The following is a 21,022-nucleotide window of genomic DNA, read 5'->3' as shown; positions in this document are numbered from 1 at the left end:
AGGTATGACAGATACTAAATTTCGTACATAAAGAGTGCTTCATGATTGGATGGAATACCGCCTGTAATCACATAAATGCTTTTACCGACAACGCAACACTGGTTAGCGCAGCGTCTGTCGACCCTAACGAGGAGGACAGACAACATCAAGCGCGGTATTTGGAACTCCCTACAAAATACCTATGTCCAGCAGTGGACGTCTATCGATTGATGATATGATGATGATGATGAGTGAGTGGGTTAATATTATCGAAAATAAAAAGTCATGTTTAGTTTAACAGTGTTTATATTTTGCTTTCGACATTAATTTTACGTGCCATGTGGCTTTGATGCGTTTGTACAAAGTTACTTTCGTCTTCAAACATGGAAAACATACACAAATTTTATATTTCAAATTTACTTAATAGTAACAACCATTTCTATAATACAACGGTCACGGTCGTTTCACCGAGTACCCTCTAAAAACACACTAAATGATATCTAAAATGGTTCTATCACAATGAAATAACAAATAACAAATTGTAGGAAAATGGCTGATTACATTGTACAGGTACAAGAGCTATGTTGTCACTGTATTATTATAGTTTACACGAAAGTTTGATTTAGAAGACATTATTTGATGTTATTAAGGCTTTGGTGATTTTGTGCAATACATTTTATCATAACATTACATCTATAAATATAAAACTCGAGTATATCGTGCAACTAAGGCTAAAAAAAAGTATATCACCATAGCCTACTTGAATTAATACAATATACTAAATTGTTCACAAAAGTATGAAAATGATTACCGTGAGCCTATAACAAGTGACGCTTAAATATTATATCGGTTTATTATATCATTTGAAAATACTTTAACTTTTGCATCCACAAATGCAACATAAATTGGCATCAAATTTAGGAAGTTAAATCTCATTTTACGACTTATGCTACAACAAATTTACAATTTGTAACAATTCACTACATTATGATAATAATAACATACTTTTTTACACTTATGATGATGAACATAAATTCAAATTACATAGAAAAATATAATTACGATTCAAACTGATCGCACAGAACAGTACGCGCCGGTAGAGTATTCGGTACCGTAAATGACATCAGCTGAAATTTCAATACCCTTAGTATAAAACTTGTAGCTTCTGCGTAGAGTTAATTTCGATGTTACAGCAACTCGACACTCGTTAACGAATGCGATTATTCTAATCTTGTATTAAGGGTCGCGGCACGTTCTGTCATGTGCGATACGCATTAACAGCACCTAAGTAAAGATAAATGCCAATGGAAATATATAAACAGTATAAAATAAAATATCACTTATTTACTGGCGCATTCGGCCACGTATGGCATCCGTAGTAAGGTGTTAGTTATAATTTATATAAAAATACACATGTCCCCTAGTAACATTTTAAAATATATCTAAACACCACAAATCGGTGTCGGATTTGTAACACGTAGTTTGAAGATTCCAAGTTCAAGTAACTACACATCGCAGAAGGTCGATAAAAAAATAAACAGTAGTGTAATTTTATTATATCTAGATGAATTAACTATAAATATACTCTTAATAATAAAAAGGTAAAATATGTAGTAGGTATAGCAGTTATTGGGGTAAGACTGTCCTTACGTATTTTTCGCGTGTACCGTTAAAACTTTACAGTGCAAGTTTTACAGCTCGAAAGATATCTATGTATAATTGTAAATATTATTTGCGTCCATGAGTATAATATAATATGCGTACACCTATGTGCTTAAAATACGACAACATATGCGTAACGAGAATGGAAGAATTAACATTTAGAAGCCCTGTCTTAATATAATATTGTACTCTATCGAACTTAAACTATAATTGTATGCTTTAATGCAAATAAAGTAGGTGGCACTCGATTAACCTGTCCGCGATAGCACAATTGCATCCTCACAGAGGAAAAAATAACAATATGATCAGCGATCTATCGACAAAGCAGAAAAGAATCATAACTATATAAACTTCAACATGGCTCGTAAACAATATAGTGGAAGATATTTTGGGAATGCATTTCGATCCGTGTATCATTAGCCTAGAGAGATATATATAATAATATATAGACATATTAAATTTTATATCAAACTTATAAAAACCTCTTAACAAATACTTAAAAGTACATTCAATATTTTTACTAATAATAAAATTTCTCTTAGTTTAGTAACCACTAAACTAAGTAGTGGCACTAGACAGATTTTTTCCTTTCGTCACATCGCAGGTGCTATACTAACGTGCGCATCCGTCAAGAGCGAATCGGATTCGGCGTGCGTGACCAACTATGCTAGGCGACGTGCTGGGGCGGCTGAGCCGTGCCCCGTACTAGCTCGCGGACGCTCCCAGGACCGCACCCCCGACCGCAAGTCTAGTTAGGCTACACTCTACATAACGTCCATAAATCCAATCGACACTATGCTATTCTAGAACATAACAACATCACGCGAATTTTGTACTATTACTCTGCGAAAGCACAACATTATCTTTTGTGCATGCAATCTGTGTTCGTGCTCTCCTGGAAGGCGGGGGCGCAACGTAGGCTGAGTTCCAAGTCTGTTATTACAATATCAGTGTGTCAGCGGTCAACCATGCACGAAAAGTGGTAATAAAAAAAATATTTAAACAAGGTTATTAACACGAACAATTTGGCAACAAATAAAATTCCGCTGGTTTCACAGAAGGTACCTATAATTAGTAATAATTTTTCAAGTATTGTTTTGCATATCACAATTCATTATCGAAGAAAAAAGCGTGCAGTACGAAACAATAAAGAAACTTCCCGGCACACCCGTCAATATTATTGACAATATTCTGCATATTATAATATTTTACGGGGCGTATTTCAGACTTGGTAATAATATTGATTTGAATAATTATAAACGTATTTTCATTAATAAAACAAATGTCGGTACATTTCGTCATTGATCGCCCACTGAGACGCGATTGGTACAGCAGACTTGGAGCCCTGGTCGAGGAGGAGTCCCGCGAGCTACGCCGCGGTGCCGGGTGCGGGGGCGGAGGGGAAGGGGTTCACTGCTGGCGGGGGTCGCGGGCGGGTGCGGGCGAGAAGAACTGTCATTGCTCCGAGTCCCGCGCGGCGCTCCAGCGGTCGAACTCGATACCGGAGTCGGGCGACACGCCGCACAGTGCGCAGGCGCGCGCCGCGCACCCGCACGCCGGCGCCGCGCTGCCCGCCGCGCTCACGTCGCGCACGCCCAGCGCCTCCAGCACCTGCACACGACACGCACACGCTCACAACACACGCACACGCTACCCGCACGGCTAGCAGGGCCAGGAGACATTCTTCTCATCGAGGAAATAACAAAATTTTATTCTGTCTTTTACAGATTATGAAGCTCTCAGATCAATCTGTAAGAATATCTATTATGACTAATTTTGAAAAACTGCTCTATGATGTATTACAAATTAAAGGTATTTTGATATGAATTGCAAAAAATTTCCCCCAAAAACGCTCGCCGGGTGTCATCGCCTTACTTGCGAAGTCATAGGCAAATTTGGCGATTCTGATTATATTACTACGATACTTACCATAGGAGATTACCGTCTCTATCAAGCCTATTATACTGACGAGCATCCTGAATTCCGATTCGGAATATTTAAGATTACAATTCCATAACACACGTTCCCATTTGAATAGAGTAGCTCACACATAGCTGAATCAGATTATGATTTTTTCACTATGTGTTACATTTTAATTTATATTAATTCCTCTCCCGTAAAGACGTTTGCCAGTATCGGGAATCATGTGACTACTGATTAATTAGATTTTTTAAGATATGTACGAGGCAAGGCGCCGAATTTAAGATTATAAATTCAGATGCATTCCGGCTGTGTGAGAGCAGCCTAAAGTTCTCATATTCCCTTTTGCCGTGCTTTGGCAGGAGGTCATGTCAATTTTATCCCTTGTGATGGGATATAATTTATATCTCCTGTCTTTGCTAGCCACACAGTATTACAACTTAACGTTTTGCATATTTTGGACTCTAATGAAGCGCTAAAATTCGGTTGAGGCAAACCCTAAGAACTTCATATACAAATGTATTATTATATTATAGTGATGGAAGTGACCTCTTTCTTATATAATAATACATAACTGTTCTTTAAAACTGGTAATAAAGTATTATTTGATGATTATTAATTTAAATAATCTTAAGGTGACCTCTTTCTTATACTTCTAATATAACAATATGCACACTTTAGTCAGTAATAGAGGTTTATTCGATAGATATTCTCAACTAAAACCCGTCTTCATATTAAACTCAAATAAAATAATCTAGACTTTTATAAAACAAACTTTAATGGGTTATTTTATTGGAAAACAAAGCTCTCAAAACGTAGCATACGTTACGGGACTATTTTGTAATTTTTTAACTTGTGACAATACTGTTTCCCTGTTCGTAACTAGATGGTGCTCCTTTGATGCCATATAAATCGTAGTTAACTTTCACGCGACGTTATCAGAATCATTATTTCAAAACGAGACGTGAAATGTAAAATCATGAAACAAATGTAAAAATTTGAGTAAGTGCACATTGCGTAGCGGTCTCTGTCCCGTGACGTATGCTAGTTGGTTGAACATGACTTAGATGCGGAACATGTGTGACATTACATTACGTAGCGAGGCAGACCTTGGGCAGGCTGGCGCTATGCTCGTGCAGGCCGAGGTCGCGCTCGAACGAGTGCAGTTGGCGCATGAAGTGGAAGTTGGGCGCGATGTCGGTCTTGCGGCTGCGCACCAGCTCGAACGCGTCGCGCAGGCACAGACGGTGCCGCTGCATGAGGTAGGCGAGCGTCACCGTCACCGAGCGGGACACGCCCGCCACGCAGTGCACAAGCACGCCGCAGCGCGCCGTCATCGCCTCCTCTGCACGACACAAAGGGTAAGCACTTGTGCATCATACAGTTACCGTGACCGATTTCCTCAACGGTGTTTTTTGTGAACAGTGATGGTAAGTGATGAGTGATGATGCAGCCTAAGGTGGAGCGCGCATGCCTAGAAAATCCCTATTCAGTCTTGATTTGAAGGTTGAACTCATATTGTAGGTAACAGGGAAAATGAATGCTGGAAGGCCATTCCAGATCCTTATAGAGTGAAAAGGCGCGTTGAGTACTTTCTGTTTGAACACTTTTTGTTGAAAGTCATCATCGTCCCTGAAAGCTGTGTACTTTTTGAGCGTTCAAATAGCGTAATACTCGCATCATCCTACACTTCCCAATTGATATATGTATAGTGTGTATATGTGTGTACATAGATTTAATTTTGTGGAATTATACAAAATACACACGCACATTCATACACGCATAGAAGAATGATATACATTAAGATATTTCTATGCCACCGGCATATCGCTATTCTTTTAAATAATAATCGGAATGAGTCACTGAAAGTTGTTATTTTGTTTACGATGATTGAATTATTTACATATTATATAAATTATCTGATTAGTACTTACCGATAAATCGTATTGCCTGTGGAAAATATACAGCGAGGTTTTGGCTCCAGTGGTCAGCGATAGGGATCTTCAGATAACTGATACCGCAGCCGTCCGCCTCGAACGTGTTGGGAAGATCCGGCGTCACGTTCAATATATACTGGAGATGGTAGAAAGCAATAAATATTAGGTAAACAGTTAAATCTGTCAATTCAAGCAAAAATTAAATGAATTGCTTTGAGTCTGGCCAGCTGTGGCTGTAGCTTGCTGTAACTCTGTCTAAAAACAATGCATAGAGAGAGAGCGAGAGTGGCGTTCTTGTATTAGTGGTATCAGATAATCAGAAGCATTTCTGGTTATGTATGGACTCTGCCAAGAGGTTGTTTTTAATTTAATAATCTATCTATAGGCAAAAAGGTCGGTAGTATATATATGTTGATGAGCTCAGCAATCTGCTGAGTTTCTTGCCGGTTTCTTTTCGGTAGAATCTGCCTTCCCAACTTGTGGTGACAAACAGACTGCATTGTCGTTTCAAAAGTGCTTATAAAGTCTCTCTTCTTCTTCTTGAGTCCTTAAATTAACCCCTGATGTTGCCCCTGGGCCGAGACTACCTTATTAAATCCAAACCTATCCCGAGCATAAGCGTGGTCCAAGATTGGAAAATTGGAAACCTTAATTTTTGCTTCCAGGGACCGCTTCCATGTGCTTTTTGCCTTCCACGTTTTCGTTTGCCCCACCAGGCTGCCATTGAATTGCTTGTTAGACACCGGATGTTCGGCGTAAAGCATGACCAATCCAGTTCCATTTTCTACGGCGTATTAGGATAGGGTTTTCCTTTGCAAGGGCTCAGAGTTATAATTGGAAATTCTTTGAGGCTAAAAGATACCAAACATATTACGCAGGCACTTATTAATGAGATGCTTATAAAGTAGTCTAGCCTAGTTAAAATAAATGAAATTTGTAATGCACTCCATATGATTTTTATAATTTGGTGAACGTTTTAATTTCCAATTAAATATGACTCTTAGTTGTAGTTCGTGACATCGCAGTCAAGCTTTAACTTGTAATCGAATTAAACAATGCCTCACAGTCCTCACTTATTAGCACATAGGTAAGGATGCTACAAAGCAATCCTGAGGCAAGTGCTGGGCCCCATACTATGGGTGCCAGTAAGAATCCTTCCTCGCCCAATCCAATGTCGCGTCGCTTTATAATCTATGTCTGCATTTATCGCAAGATCAAAGACTAGCTACTTTATCTGTTCTTTATACTATACTATTATTCCTAACTTGTGTATTGAATAAGGATAAAATATTTTAGTCACCTTTATATTATGTCTAGCGAGCGCCTCACAGTCCTCACTGTTGGTGGAGTTGCCAAGGTACAGGTTAGGCAAGATCTCGATGGGGAACTCCTGCTGCACGTGTGTGTGAGTATCCTCGCACTCCGACGACGAGCCAGACGACAACGCGTCGTCGCAGCCGGATCCGGAAATACGGAGGGACCTAAAAAGGGTTCCTTTCATTAGTTAAGCGACAAAAATTCATCATCATAATCACGAGGTCAGATTAGACTCAATGAGAAGAGTTAAGGTCGTTTTAAACCACGCTGGCCAAGTTCGAATTTGTATGAGACTTCATATTGCAGTTCAAAACGCTAGTCTTTCATATCGTTTACGATCCGCTAATTCTGAAAGCTCTTCTTTCGCAGAGCTGCGCAAAGAAGTGTGGTTATGTTTATGTTTAAACACACGGTTCACAAGTTTTGTTCTACTCCGTCTATAAGTACAGTGTGCAAATACGCGACGTTTTTACGATTGCGAGCGTATAAATCTTCTAAGGGTAGATACAGTCTTCCTCCCGATATTTTCCTTCAGTGTTAAAGCATTGCAAGTGATATTGAATTTCTCAAAACGCACAACTCCTCAAAGTTGAGATGCGGTGGCGGGGATCGTATTCGGTTTCGCCGAAAGGACAACAAATCCTAACTACTAGGCTATCACCGCTTTTTAAATAACAATAACTGCTAAACTGGCTGATGCCCGTGTTCCATGTCTAAAATGCAAAATTCCTCAAGCTAGTATATTTCTATTATATCGCTTTTTTCAATCTAGTATATTTCGTCAGGATCGGTATACAACACCGATCCTGACGAAATATACTAGTTTTTATAAAGTCCGCGGGACAGCTCTCGGGAGCTTCTTCGGATTAAAAAGTATAAAAGCATAAGTGATTGAAGCGAATATCACTTGCTTCAACGTTGAAGGAAAACGTCGTGATGAATCCTGCATGCCTGTGAGTTCTCCATATTGTTCTCAAAGGTAACAATAAGTGTGGTAGGTATATAGTAAATTCCATCAGAGATTTTTACAAAATAGAGCGTAAACATTTAATAAAAAGAGAACTGGAAAACTAAATATATTAGTCAAAATGTAGACGAAAGTTATATGTAAACGTATTTAGTCTCAGGTATAATTGTGCAGAGATCCGAGGCCTGCCCGCCAGGCTACAGGCGGCCCGTGGACCGTGTTGATCGATCGCGCCCGCAGGGTTGCTGAATGGGGTGAGGCCGGGTTCTCCATTCACCTGCCCCCGTGGATCAATGGCCGCCCACACAGCGTGGCCTTACTCCAACACCCTCTCGCACTCCCACCCCTCACCGCTCAACCCCGACCCTAAGCGACGCCAACGCGTCTGCTCCCACGCGATTTTGCCCTCTCAATCGTCTCGACGCCATTCAGGTTGTATTGAAAATTGCCACAAAGTTTTCTAATTATAAACCTTTTTTATATATTTAGGTATTTAGGGACAAACGAGCAGGCGGCGGGCGGTTCAATTCATTTACCTAGCGACTACCGCAGCCCACCAATATTTTCGGCATTAATAGCGTAGCCAATGTGTTGTCGTCGGTTTTTAATGATTTTATTTATGTCACATTGAATAGCCGTTAACAAAGGTTGCACAGTAAAAAATCTTACAGCTATTTAGTGTGTGAATATAAATTATATGTTTTAACGGATGTACAGAGAGTACCTACCACTAAAGAAACGTTTTATCCGTTTTTCGCGACTAGCTGCAATGACATGATATGTGGCATTTAACAGGGTATTAATACACACAATTTTTCCCCATTATAGAAACTATAAACGACGAACACACAAAGAGCACCGTCTTCACAGTAGAACTGTCAGTTTTTTTTACCGGTCAAATAAGAGTCGTTCAGTGCAAAGGTTTGACTAGAGTACCTACACCATGTAAAGCTGCGATGCGTTAAAAAAAAAATAATATCTATAAAGAGATTTATTATTAAGGCATATGTTATTTTGAGTAAAATTTATGAACATCAGCTTATTTTATGGACGTCAATACTTCTAGGTTAACCCTAGAAGTATTGACGGGTATGTTAAAAAAATACAAAGTGGAAACGTATCTTATTTTTTGCTTGAGGGATATTTCGATGTAATGTCCCCAAGCTTGGTAGAACGAAACTGACTCCTTTAACTGTAGGTTACCAGAATACTGCACACGGCTTTTGTAAAGGGCGTCTCCCATGCTAGGTCTTTGACGGCCGTGGGCAGCGACCCTGCTTTCTGAGTCCAAGGCCGTGGGTTCGATTCCCACAACTGGACAATATTTGTGTGATAAACATGAATGTTTTTTAGTGTCTATGTGTTTATCAATATATTATAAGTATTTATGTATATTATTCATAAAAAATATTCATCAGTTATCTTAGTACCCATAACACAAGCTACTTACTTTGGGGCTAGATGGCGATGTTTGTATTGACGTAGTATATTTATTTATTTATTTATTATTTAGGTGTTATATTCCGCATGTTGCTATGCGTTGATGTTGTTATTATGCAACGTGATAATGTGTTACTGATATGCAGAATGAGCAGTGTGGGCGAAACACTAAGCTCCGTGAATCTTCTGAGCTTTCTTAGCAAATACCGTCGGCAGTCTCGCATGTTTCTGTGAAACTATCCTCATCCGTGGAGTACAACATTATAGTGTTTATATACCACTTTGAACAAGTCAGTACGAATTATGTGAACTGTCATTGGAATAACAAATTAACAGAACAAATCGTGCTCAGTGTAGGTTGCATATAGTAGGTAGCGTCGCGTCGCCGAAGAGCGCGTAGGCTGCGGCCCTGGCGTGGGCGGAATCCGGGCCCCGACACGTCCATTCAGGGGAGCTCGCCTACGCGCCATTCTCACTGATCCGATAATGACAACAGAGCTATTTCGTTCGATTTTAATGTGGGTGAGAGAACCAGTTTTTTGCGACCTCACCTGTTTATACCTTGTAAATAAGCGCTCATCGCCGCCGGAAACCACGTAGGTTTCCAAGATCGAGCGATATAATAATATCACGTCATCAATAGCATTGTGTAATGAAATGACAACTACTTCGAATGAATCCAATTTGTATTTGAATGGAGGCGAGTGCGGAGCCGCCGGAAGCCGTGACACGGCCGGTCGCGTTATTAATGAACGAGTTCTATATGCGTCGGTGCCGTGTATAAAGCGGCCGAGTATGGAAAGCTTGTGGAATGGTCGGTGCCAGTGCAAGTTAGGAAATGTTACGAGCCAGTCGGTTAACACCGAGTAGGCTACAGGGCGGTGCATGTGGGCGTGCGGTTGCGTGCGTTGCGCTCGCGCACAGGAATGCGGACCGTCGACCCGCAGCCAATGACCGCCTGGAAGACTCTTTTTAATGCCTGACTTACTAGTTCCCATCCTGTCAGGACTTTAACAAGTTAAGTTGGCCGGACAAAGGGCTGAGCTGATCGTATGTATTATGTTCTGAATATCGTCTGGGCTCGTCAATATAGCAATATTGGAAATTAAGATTTACAGCGTTTACCAAGTGAGACCTGAATCGAGGTCTTAGTCTGCACTCGTAGAAGTACACTGCTCAATTATTAAGATCGTTATACTGCATAATGGATAGGAGACATATTAATAGACAACATTAAAGTTGCGACTATCGACATATTAGAAACATTTAAAAATAATAAGTAGTATTTAATTGTAGTCGTTATTACATTACGTTACCGTAGGCCTATTATCCCTACTGATACCGTAAATTCGAGAGTTGGCTGTTCGTCTGTCCTTCTTTCACGCAGCAATAGACCAACGGATTGAAATAATTTTTACATAGACACAGTTTGTGGGCAGGATTATGATATTGGCTACTTTTAATTAGAATAACTTAAGATTCCTATGGTGGGATAGATAGACCCATCACCCAAAGCACAATCCGGTTACGGGTCTAGTCTAGTAACTTTTCACAGTTCACGAATCGGGTATTTTAGATATGTATGGGATAGGAACTGTGTATTTTAAATACGGGATAAAAGATAGCATATATATCTCCATCAACGACGGTGTCCTCAACCATCTGTTTGCGTCACGTACATCCGTTGTTCTATTGCCACCTGATTAAAGGACAAATCAACAGTTTCACATTTATGATATTGGTAGGGGGTAAGGTATCTAAGATCTTAAATATATAAATAATACTCACGTAAGTTTTAAAAAATATTATAAATACGACGATGATGGTAGGATACAGAACACGCGTACCTATAGCCAACGCCGAGCATAAAACTATAGTTAAAATAAAACGATGAAGTTTTTCGAGTCCTAAACCATTATTACAGTAGTCAAAATAGGGTTGATTATCGAAATAGGGTTGATTATGGAAATAAGTTTGTATACCGGTTTACTTCGCAAGTTTGTTTGACGACCGCCGAATCACCAGTCTCACAACTAGTGAAAGAACGTCGAACGACGACCTTGAAGTCATTTGGGAACGTTCTGAATAAAAACAATAGAATTGAATAGTTCAGTGACCATTGGAAAGCTAGTGTAACGTATCTTGTAACCGATTGTTTGATCATTGATTAAGACTAACGATATTTGTATGATTGGAAATTAGCACGATTTGTTATTTACAACTGCTCCCTCGGGTTGTAATAGGTGTTATCATAGCAGAACCTGATCGAAAAGCCACACCAATGAAATCCATAGCAACAAATCCTCAAATCTCTAAAAGTTACTTCATAAAGCGCATTTTTAAAGAAACGTGTATTTTTCATAGTGCAAAAAAAAAATGAGTTTACACGAAACTCAAATATCCAACATGGGTTAGGTTCTTAGAATAATGTGATTTTTAGGAAATGTCCTATGTCGAAAAAAATAGACCGATAAAATAATTATGGGTAGAAATTAGTTAAAGAAAAAAAATTTTAATTTTGATACTTGATGATTGATCAATGTTAAACAGATCGAAAGATATAAACATATTGTGACAATAGACCATATGAAACAGTGTGGGCGCATCTTGCCAAACCAAAATACTATACTAACTACTAACTTTTTATTTATTATATCTATCGCTGCTAATTCTTATACTAGTACTAAATAATAGTTTATTATTTATTTTGTGAGCAATTCTCGCGGTGATATCCTATTATACACATCCTAACACATAAAAATTATATTTAGTTCATAACGAATCGGCTGTTCAATAATACCGAATGTGCTCGCTGTTGACTCATTTATTGATATATACATTGATTTTATAATTTTTGTATAAAGCTCACTGGAATTATAAGTGTAGATATGAGAGCAAACGTGGTAAATGGAACGAATTCGTGAATGAAGACTGAAGTCACGCGATCTTGACAGCTCGTTTGACGTCAGGCGCCTTCGCCCTTACGTCACGCAGATAACCTACGATTCACTACAGGATCTTCGACTTATCTTTATTTATAAAAACGCGAATGACTCAATATTACCTATCATAAAATATTTGCACAAGGTTTTTTTTTCAAAGGTAGGTTACATATGAGAGCAATGTGTCTCAAGTTGTTATTTAAGTTACTTTAAACTGAAACTTTAATACGAAAGCGGCTACTTTTACACAATTTTAACTTACATATTTTCGATCTATCCTTAAAAGGTACTGATATTTAAAATGATTATACTACAATATTATTTGCTTAAAGTATGTAGACTACCATCCTACGAGTATGTCAGATTACCTGATTTGTTTGAAAAAAAAATTTACACAACTGATATTATACTTGGCGAGTATCGCATACCACGCAAAAAATTCTCTTTGGTCTCACTAATGAGTTAGTAAGAAGACTATAAAGGACAAAACCGTTGAGTTAGTGAATAGTGATGGTGTAGTGTGAGTGATGTGGTGAAGAACACATGAACAAAGTTACAAAAAGAATTATAAGAAAAAATCTATGCCCGTTTTCAATAAACCTAGGAATCGCCTAAACCGAATGCCTATGCATAAGATATCTTTTAGTATATCATATTGTTTTAGAAGTTTAGATTAAAATTAAGTTGCTAGCTAGCTGACTTACTAGGCTAGATTGTAATAGTATTGAATACCCTATTGGTACTTTGTACAAGGGTAAAATAAAAAACCTTAAAATTGATGTTTTAGTTACATGTTGGGTTTTATTCAGTTGCTCTTGAACAGCTCCTATTGCAATTTTGGTAGTTTTTTAAATTACACCTGTAACCATAGCTACATCATTCATCTGTCTGTGAATGAAATTGACTGAATATAATAATTATGGGCAAATTTTTTTTTTCTTTAAACTTAAGTGAAGCGCTGTTTTTCCGTGACTGAGCCTAACAAAATAAATCCCAATCTTTTAATCATAAAGGAATGATTTTTTTATAATTCTATAGAACTATCGCGAGCGTAAACGAGTTCGAGTGGTTGACGCAAGAGAACTTCGGGTTGACGCTGTCAGCAATGTGAGAACGAAAATGTTACATAGCGTGACTAAGGAGTAGGACAACAACCCCAAAATATAAATGTCAAAGTATCACGAGTCTTTACACATTTCTCTAAAAATAGACCACAAAAACTCCGAAATTCTGATGAAAAATTAACAAAGCTACATTGTTCAACAATTCTTTGTACAATTATTGAAAAGCATAATTTCCTATACATAGTCTGCGACAAAGAGACAAAACGGTTGTGTAATGTATATATTTTTAATTATTTATCACCACAACACAGATCCTTCAAAATATGCTTTCTACGTACATTTTTTCATGATATCTGAGTACCCTGAGATGTTGTTTGATTGTTGGGATAACCATTTTCTTTACTATATCATGGACTTCAGAAAGGTTACGCCAACTTCTTTAAAACGAATATCTTGTAATATGTAAAAAAAATTGTAAAAAGGATAGGAAGAAAAGTTTGGTTGTAGACCAAATTTTACATCATCAGATATTTAAAATTCAGAATTCATTAATTTCAAGTCGGCCTAATATAAGCACTTTAGAAACGTCAAGTCTGTCTGTTTGTAGTGACTCTACCACCGGTTCAGAAGGCAGAGTCTACCGAGAAGAAGCCGGCAGGAAATTCAGCAACTTTCGTCATTTAGAAATTCATCAATTATAAAGTCACCTCGCTGTAATAAATGTGTTTCGACATATTCTTTAAACTTATGCATTTGTAGGTCCAACATTACCTTAGGAATCATATTATAAAAGCGTATACCCAATCCCACAAATGACTTCTATACCTTTCGCAGACGATATTCAGATGACAATAATTGATGACCATATCTTGTAAGTCAACTGTTTATATCCACTTTTTGTTTATAAAGATTAATATGTTGTCTTACTAATTACTATATTATTATAAATATATTGTGCTATAAGCTACAGTAAGTATACCTATTTTTTAAATTTCTCACGCAGGCATGCGCGTGATTTAAGTTTATATATATCGTACAGCTCTTTTCTGCATTATAAATATAGTTTCGATGTCACCAGCTTTGCCCCATAACAAGATCCCGTAGGACATCACACATCATAACATCCCATCAATACCATCATCCCATCCATAAACACCTGCGGGCTGAGTCTGCTGTGGAATTTATAAAAACGTGTCGCTGTTGTAAGTTTTTTATGACTTGGGTCTTGGGTTGACCGTAGACTGTCCTGATTAAGATCAATACACCACCAAATTTCGTGTTACATTTTTAACGATTTGATTAAAAAAGCAATCACGATTAAACATGTCTTTGTCACTAAAAAAAGCACTGTTAATTCAGTTCATCCGTCCGATAATACAGAGCACTGAGCATGGTACCAATGCTGCACAATTCTCTCAATCTAACTAAATTTAAATGTCTAAGAGTGTCATCCTATTTACTACGTTATACGTCTATGTGTTATTTACCGACTTCGAAAAGTAGGATATTCGATGCGTTTTTTACACTGGTTACCAAAGTTAAGTTCAACGTTTATTTTTTTGATTCGGGGAGTTCTTTAGCTATTATATTCTACTTCCTTGAACATATTCTTATAATTATTAACAAAGCATAGGTATGAATTTACACTAAAGCTAAGCATATTATGGTAAGGTATTATATTCTAAAAACCATCTTTCAAAGTAAACGTCAGTCGACCCGCCTCAAAGGAAGACGTTCCTTAAGCCGCGCTCTAATCTTAAGCTACCGCCTATGTACACAATGGTCTGGTTACCCTTTCTAAAATCATTTTACTAGAAATCACCAATTATAGAAATAAATAATAATGAAATGTCTGTTTGTAATACAGTAATTACGCTATGTTCTTTTATTTGAAAGTTGCACGTTATGATTTGAAAGCACATAGATTACTTACTTTTATCGTTGTAATTTTATAAATGGTGGGTGCCCATTATTAGGCCTAAATTAGGCCATGAATTTAAATCCGAATTCCAAGTTTCGAACAATGTGTTAAAACTCATTTATTACGAAAAGGTTACTAGGTTATTATAAAATTCATGAAATTCTTAATGACAAGTGGTTGCTTGGCAGCAGTTTGCTCCGCTTTCAAATCTCACAAGTTTATCTAAAGATATAATCATTGTTTAATAATTATACGTGTAAATAAAACCGAAATAATACTTAACGGGCTTTAGAGGTACATTATTTACTGTATCTGAGACTTATCTGTGAAACCAAAAACCTAATAGTTTTTGAGTAAATCGCTGCCATTGTTTTTACTGAAAGAAATCAGATACAGCCCTAACATTACATCAAATTTTCATCACATGCATTTATTAGGTACGCGTCGCGTAGCGTATGTGTTATGCGCGTATCGGTCTTTTATCTTAATTAGGGTCTCCATAAGTCCGTAACATTTACAATGTTTTGAATTCGTTTGTATGGAAAAATTAATATGCTTGTTTTGATTTAATATTTTAATTTTACTATTTTGTTCCTTATGAAATATACTTATGCATCGTTCATCTTAACGGCGCGGTAGAGTCATTGCAAACATACATAGTTAAAAGACAGTTCTTTTTCCACTTTCGAGGAGTGTGCAGTATTTTTCTCAAACCAGGGACTCCCCCATTTTTAATCAAAGGTACTGCTTATCACTCAAATTATTAAAATTTGTGTACAAAAGTATAACCACTGACTAAGTTATATATATTATAAACACGGCCGATCTCGGTTATAACTCTGCAACAAACCTTTCCACTTTCATACAGAGCGCAGGGCGTAGGCGTAATAACATTTAGGTTCACCGTTTCGGTATACCTATTGCTATTTATAGACAGGAAAAACGATGCCGTAAAGGGGAACCTCGTGGGTGGAAAACGGATCGAAACAATGTTTTCCTTTTGCGAACGAAGCTCAAAGAAAGGAATAATATTACGCAGTGACGTCAACCCCAGTTCATTGATAGAAACTCAAGAATGCAATTTTTACGCTGGCGTACCAATACCGCTCGTAAATAAACTGATTGCAAGCGCGATTTTGCCTTGAGAAGCGAAAAACTGAATAGTGAACGGTTCCACTTCCGTGTACGTACAGTCAGGCCAACGCATGAATGGAGCGGACGCCATTGAAGGCGCAACTTGCGTTTCTCTAATGCAATGCTGTATAACTCAGTTAGCTAACCGTGAACACCTACATTTATGAGGCGACGGCGGGTGTAGCGGCCTCACGAGCGCAAATGTAATGTGAATGAGTTCATTAACCATTTTTTTATTTCAATCGTTTTATAACGTTACGAGGTTTAGCGTTGCGCAGTTTAATGTTATTTGATTGTTATTCTATCCTTTTATTTTTTCAGGTATCTAGATAGTAAATAGAACCACTATATTTTTTTAGAATTAAAAAATCATGCCTTGTGGGGTAATATTATTTGATGTTATCCTAGCGAATGTATACGTCAATGTTAATGTTAATAAATTATTTCCTAGACGTTAATGAAATTTTTTTGAAGTGAAAACTTGAGCATTTGTGCATTTTTTGAGTTAACAAATATCATGCAACTCGCGTCATCATCACCGAACGCCTTCCATGAGCTATATGTATACTGTGTATATAAGTGTACTGTTCTAGTGAACAAAAAGCGTGTAACCTTTTGTTTTTTATATTTTAGTTCAGTTTTCATTTCTATAATCAGTCCCTTAAGATTGTCCCGCATGTCTGCATGCAGTCAGTAAATTGACCAGGTACCCGTAATACAAGCTTAGATATGGATAATTTGATACGTTTCGATACTTTGATAAAAGCAATTTTTCCACACAAGCTCACTAAATTTAAACACAATGAGGCGTATTGCAATGCAAAATGCATCCTGTCATCGTGTTTTTTATTTTATATATGGCCTAGAAGGACTGCAACGTAAATTTTCGCTTGCGAGAGCCTTTATTAGTTACCTGTTACCTATTACATAAGAAGCTTAGGTACGCTAATAGTCATTCAATATGTATATTATGTAAGTAATTAAACAAACAAACAATCCATTCACGTAAAACTACTTATTGCATTTCATTCGTAGTTAGTTGTGAATGAACTAATTGAGATTGGCGTAAGCCGGCAGTCTGCTAGGTACCTACCTACAATAATGAATGGCGTGGTAACCTTCAACGAGAATGATATATTTACAAGTGTTAAACAATTATGTGTTACTAGAAGTAGCTCGTTCAACATATAGAAACAATTATATTTTATCGTTTACTACCTAATATGAACAAACCATGACTAATATAATTCGTGTTTCCACAGAGAATTCCACTATATGTTATTGTAGAAGCGTCTATGCGTTCCTTATTTGCTCAACGCCCACGCTGATCGAAGAATATACAAACGTTTATACATTTTATACACGTTAAACATATAGGTAACATATATATATTTATATTAAAAGAGTGTGTGTACTTATGTACACGCGTTAGAAGTTATACTTCTTTGGCGTACGAAAGAAAAATAACTAAAATGCAGTTGTGATTAACGATAAATATTAAAATTAATCAAAAGATTTTATTTAAATAAAAAAGGTTTCATTAACGTAATTATATTTATTTATTCACACTGTTTGTCCTGTTACGAAACACGTGTTCTAAATATAATAAAAATTTACGATCGACTGCTATAAGCTCAACCTGACGACAAACAACAATTACCTACGTCGAATAAAACCTTTTTTTTTGTTAGTTGTAATTGAAGGAGGACCAACCAGATTATGGTAAGTGGAAAAACGTCGCTTATAAACAGAGCAAGTTCGCAGAGCATGCAAGAAACACGTCCTACGAAGTGCCGCCCTGAGGTTGTAGGTGTTAACTGTTATGCCTCATGTGAACTGGCAGATTCACACACTTCATTCAGACCGGATCAATGAAAGGACCGGATCAGTTCGTTTACCGGCAGAAATATACATGGATGGCGGTGGGCAAATTGTAGGTACGATTAGGTTATTGGAGGGGAATTTTAACATTTTATGCCAAGCACCTGCTTTATGCATACCCTGGTCAAAAACCTAGTGCACGCCACTGCTAACCCTAGCCGTACTAGCAGGGGTAGAAACCTCCCATCAAACCGCATTAGCAGGTAAAACATATTTATGATGAACGTAATGTGGTTCTAATTTGGTGCTGGAGACATTTTATGAGTTGTGAATAATTATATGGTTTTCTTCAATTTTAAATTGTTAAAAGTTACAGTGAATAATAATAACTCCGCTGTAGGAAATCCGCTTTAATCTGTTACCATAGTTGATGCTGGTTTTCGCTTGATTGCTTACGGATAACGGGCGTGAGTCGAAAGCAATCACTCTATATAATCACAGGTAGTTGGTAAGAACTACTGATATAAGCAGTGGATACTCTTAGTACAAGATTGCACACCTCGTGACCGTCAACACTATTTTGAGAATTATAATACTTATTTTAGGAAAATCTTTCAAACTGGTATTTTAAAATAATACTGATTTATGAAATACTCATACCGTCAAAAAAAGGTATACATTATTTTTTTTCTTACATATATTGAATTACCTACATTGCTTCATTTAACGCTCGTTTTCGTGACCGTACGTCCTCAACAGCGGAAAATTTTGTGAAAATAAATTTTATTGAGAAATTTAAAAAAAGACTTCAAATCAATGATAATTATATTTTAACCAACCTGGGTTTTTTGATATTCGGACAACTATTCGACGTTAGCAAAGTATGTTAGGCGTTAGCTCGTACTAGGTATTTAACCTTGCCGGAAAAATTGTCTGACCAAGAAAGTCAGTTTAATAAGTGAACTATTTATACCTATTTCGTACAGAACACGTTAACAAATAATCAAGACCGCCGGGCAAGGTCGTTCCGATCTGTGAAACTAACATCTGCATCCAGTCGTGACGGACTGTTAGTTCGGTCGTCGAGCAGCTTTTGCCGACTCTATAATCGAGTGATCGAGGAAAAACTCTCACGCGCATGAAATCATATTCCCACGCGTGCGAGTTTTTCTTGTTCGCCGAAGTAATTAAACCCGATCTGCTGAGTATTATGATATGACTCTATATCATATACGCAAGCAATTACTGTTAAAATTTAAACGGCTTTAAACTAAGAAACCAATTAATCCAATAAAACGTGATATCTCAAATCTCAATGTTTTACGAGTGAGGACCACTACACAACGTGTAACGAAATTACAAAAAATGTGCATAAATATATTTCAAAAGTGCATAAATATATTTGATCACGCTGTAAAAATATTAAATCAAAAGAATATTAAATTAAATTACTTTTCCATACAAACTAATTCAATATATTCTAAGTGTTTACTGTATTAAAGATAAAAGACCGACATTAAAACTATGGCAATGGTTTACCCAAAAGCTATTAGCGTTTCGGTTTCACAGATATATCTAGTAAGAGACAGTAAATGATGTACCTCTAAAGCCTCTGCAGAATTAAAGATTTTAAACTAAGATTTTCGTGGTTAATCAACATTTCTTATATATAGTATTGTACCCTCTGAAGGTTATTTAGGTTTTCATTTACACGTTGTATAAGTAACTAATGAAGATGATTTCCTACATTTATGAGTAGGTAAGTAATTATTACAATATAAACGTAACAAACATATAAGGCAGACAATGCAAATTATAAGACTACCTAATCTAATTTGAATCCAAATATTTTTTTATCATTTCAACCAATTGTAAATAAGTCTATTGTATTAATTTCTACGCATGCATCTTTACAAAATATAATACCAAGAATAAGGTCGGTCATTATGTCCTGTCATTAATTATCAGAAAATATCACGTGAAAGCATTAGTTAATACTCATACAGGTACGCAGGTACAATTAATACAGTGAAATTTCCAAGTTCTGTACCTGTTTAGTATTACGGGTGTCTAAACCGGATTTTATACGAGACCAACAATCTATGCAAGAACACTGGACGTTAACGATCCCGCCTTCGTCATGACCCGTTTTAAGTTTTTCCGTTACAACCAGCAAAATAATATACCTATTAGACAAACATAAACCATTCGATGTTCTTTTCTTTCAATATTCTAGTCATAGTAGGTATAATTGTGTCAGATGGAGTGTTTCTTATCTTAATTTTTCTTCCCTGTCACTATTTTTAATAATAGATCTTAGTTTGCCTTACCGTAGCCCCATGAGCGGCAGATGAGGAACATGTTGCGCACTGGCTTCGCTGCACCATTCGGGGAAAGCGCGACGAAACTCGGCGAACTCTCCTATGAAAAAAAATATATATTTAAACATCTTAAAAACCATTTTATTGGGGATCTGTTGAGCATAATTACAAGCTAACCGAGCCATCTCTTCTATAGTGAGATAATAAAAAAGGATCTACAGACATTGGTTAATGGTTACCCAGTACTAGTAGGTAATGGCGAAATTTTGGGAAGCGTAGTTCGAAAAAATCTATAATATATCTGCATCAAACATATTGTATTGCCTTTGGCCTGTATGAAATAAGTTTTAACAGTCATAATGTTAAAATTGAAAACTGAGCAACTACGAAAGTCGACCTAACGTCTCTAAGTCAATTAGGGAAAACAGTTTGTTAAGCATTCCTTATCCTGAAATTCTTGCAGGTTTGCATTAACTTTGAAACGCTCCAATAGCTTGAGAGAACATTATATATGCGATTTTGCGCAACTTCAAAATTTTTCGGAACCGCAGTTGCGTTTACCTATGAGGCTACGACTGGCACGCTAGGTGGGTGTAT

At 37.0% G+C, this 21,022-nt stretch overlaps 1 protein-coding gene across 2 annotated transcripts in view; it reads right to left on the bottom strand.

Moving 5' to 3' along the window:
- Positions 1–2,736: 2,736 nt before the first annotated feature.
- Positions 2,737–21,022, bottom strand: part of LOC120625721 (dual specificity protein phosphatase Mpk3) — a 31,605-nt gene continuing 13,319 nt past the window's right edge. Inside the window, exons 2-6 of one of the 2 annotated variants that reach the window (XM_039892885.1) lie at positions 20,435–20,525; positions 6,799–6,979; positions 5,496–5,634; positions 4,671–4,906; positions 2,737–3,252 (exon numbers count right to left, since the gene is read on the bottom strand). In XM_039892885.1, the coding sequence (XP_039748819.1) occupies positions 3,097–3,252; positions 4,671–4,906; positions 5,496–5,634; positions 6,799–6,979; positions 20,435–20,525 (803 nt within the window). In that variant the 3' untranslated portion in view covers positions 2,737–3,096. Of the gene's footprint in view, positions 3,253–4,651; positions 4,907–5,495; positions 5,635–6,798; positions 6,980–20,434; positions 20,526–21,022 lie in introns of both variants that reach the window. The other variant, XM_039892886.1, reaches the window with a different exon arrangement.

This window comes from Pararge aegeria, chromosome 8 (assembly GCF_905163445.1).
Source record: "Pararge aegeria chromosome 8, ilParAegt1.1, whole genome shotgun sequence".
Lineage (NCBI taxonomy): Eukaryota > Metazoa > Arthropoda > Insecta > Lepidoptera > Nymphalidae > Pararge > Pararge aegeria.
Note: the sequence above shows the minus strand (reverse complement) of the source record. Positions and strands in the feature narration are given on the sequence as shown.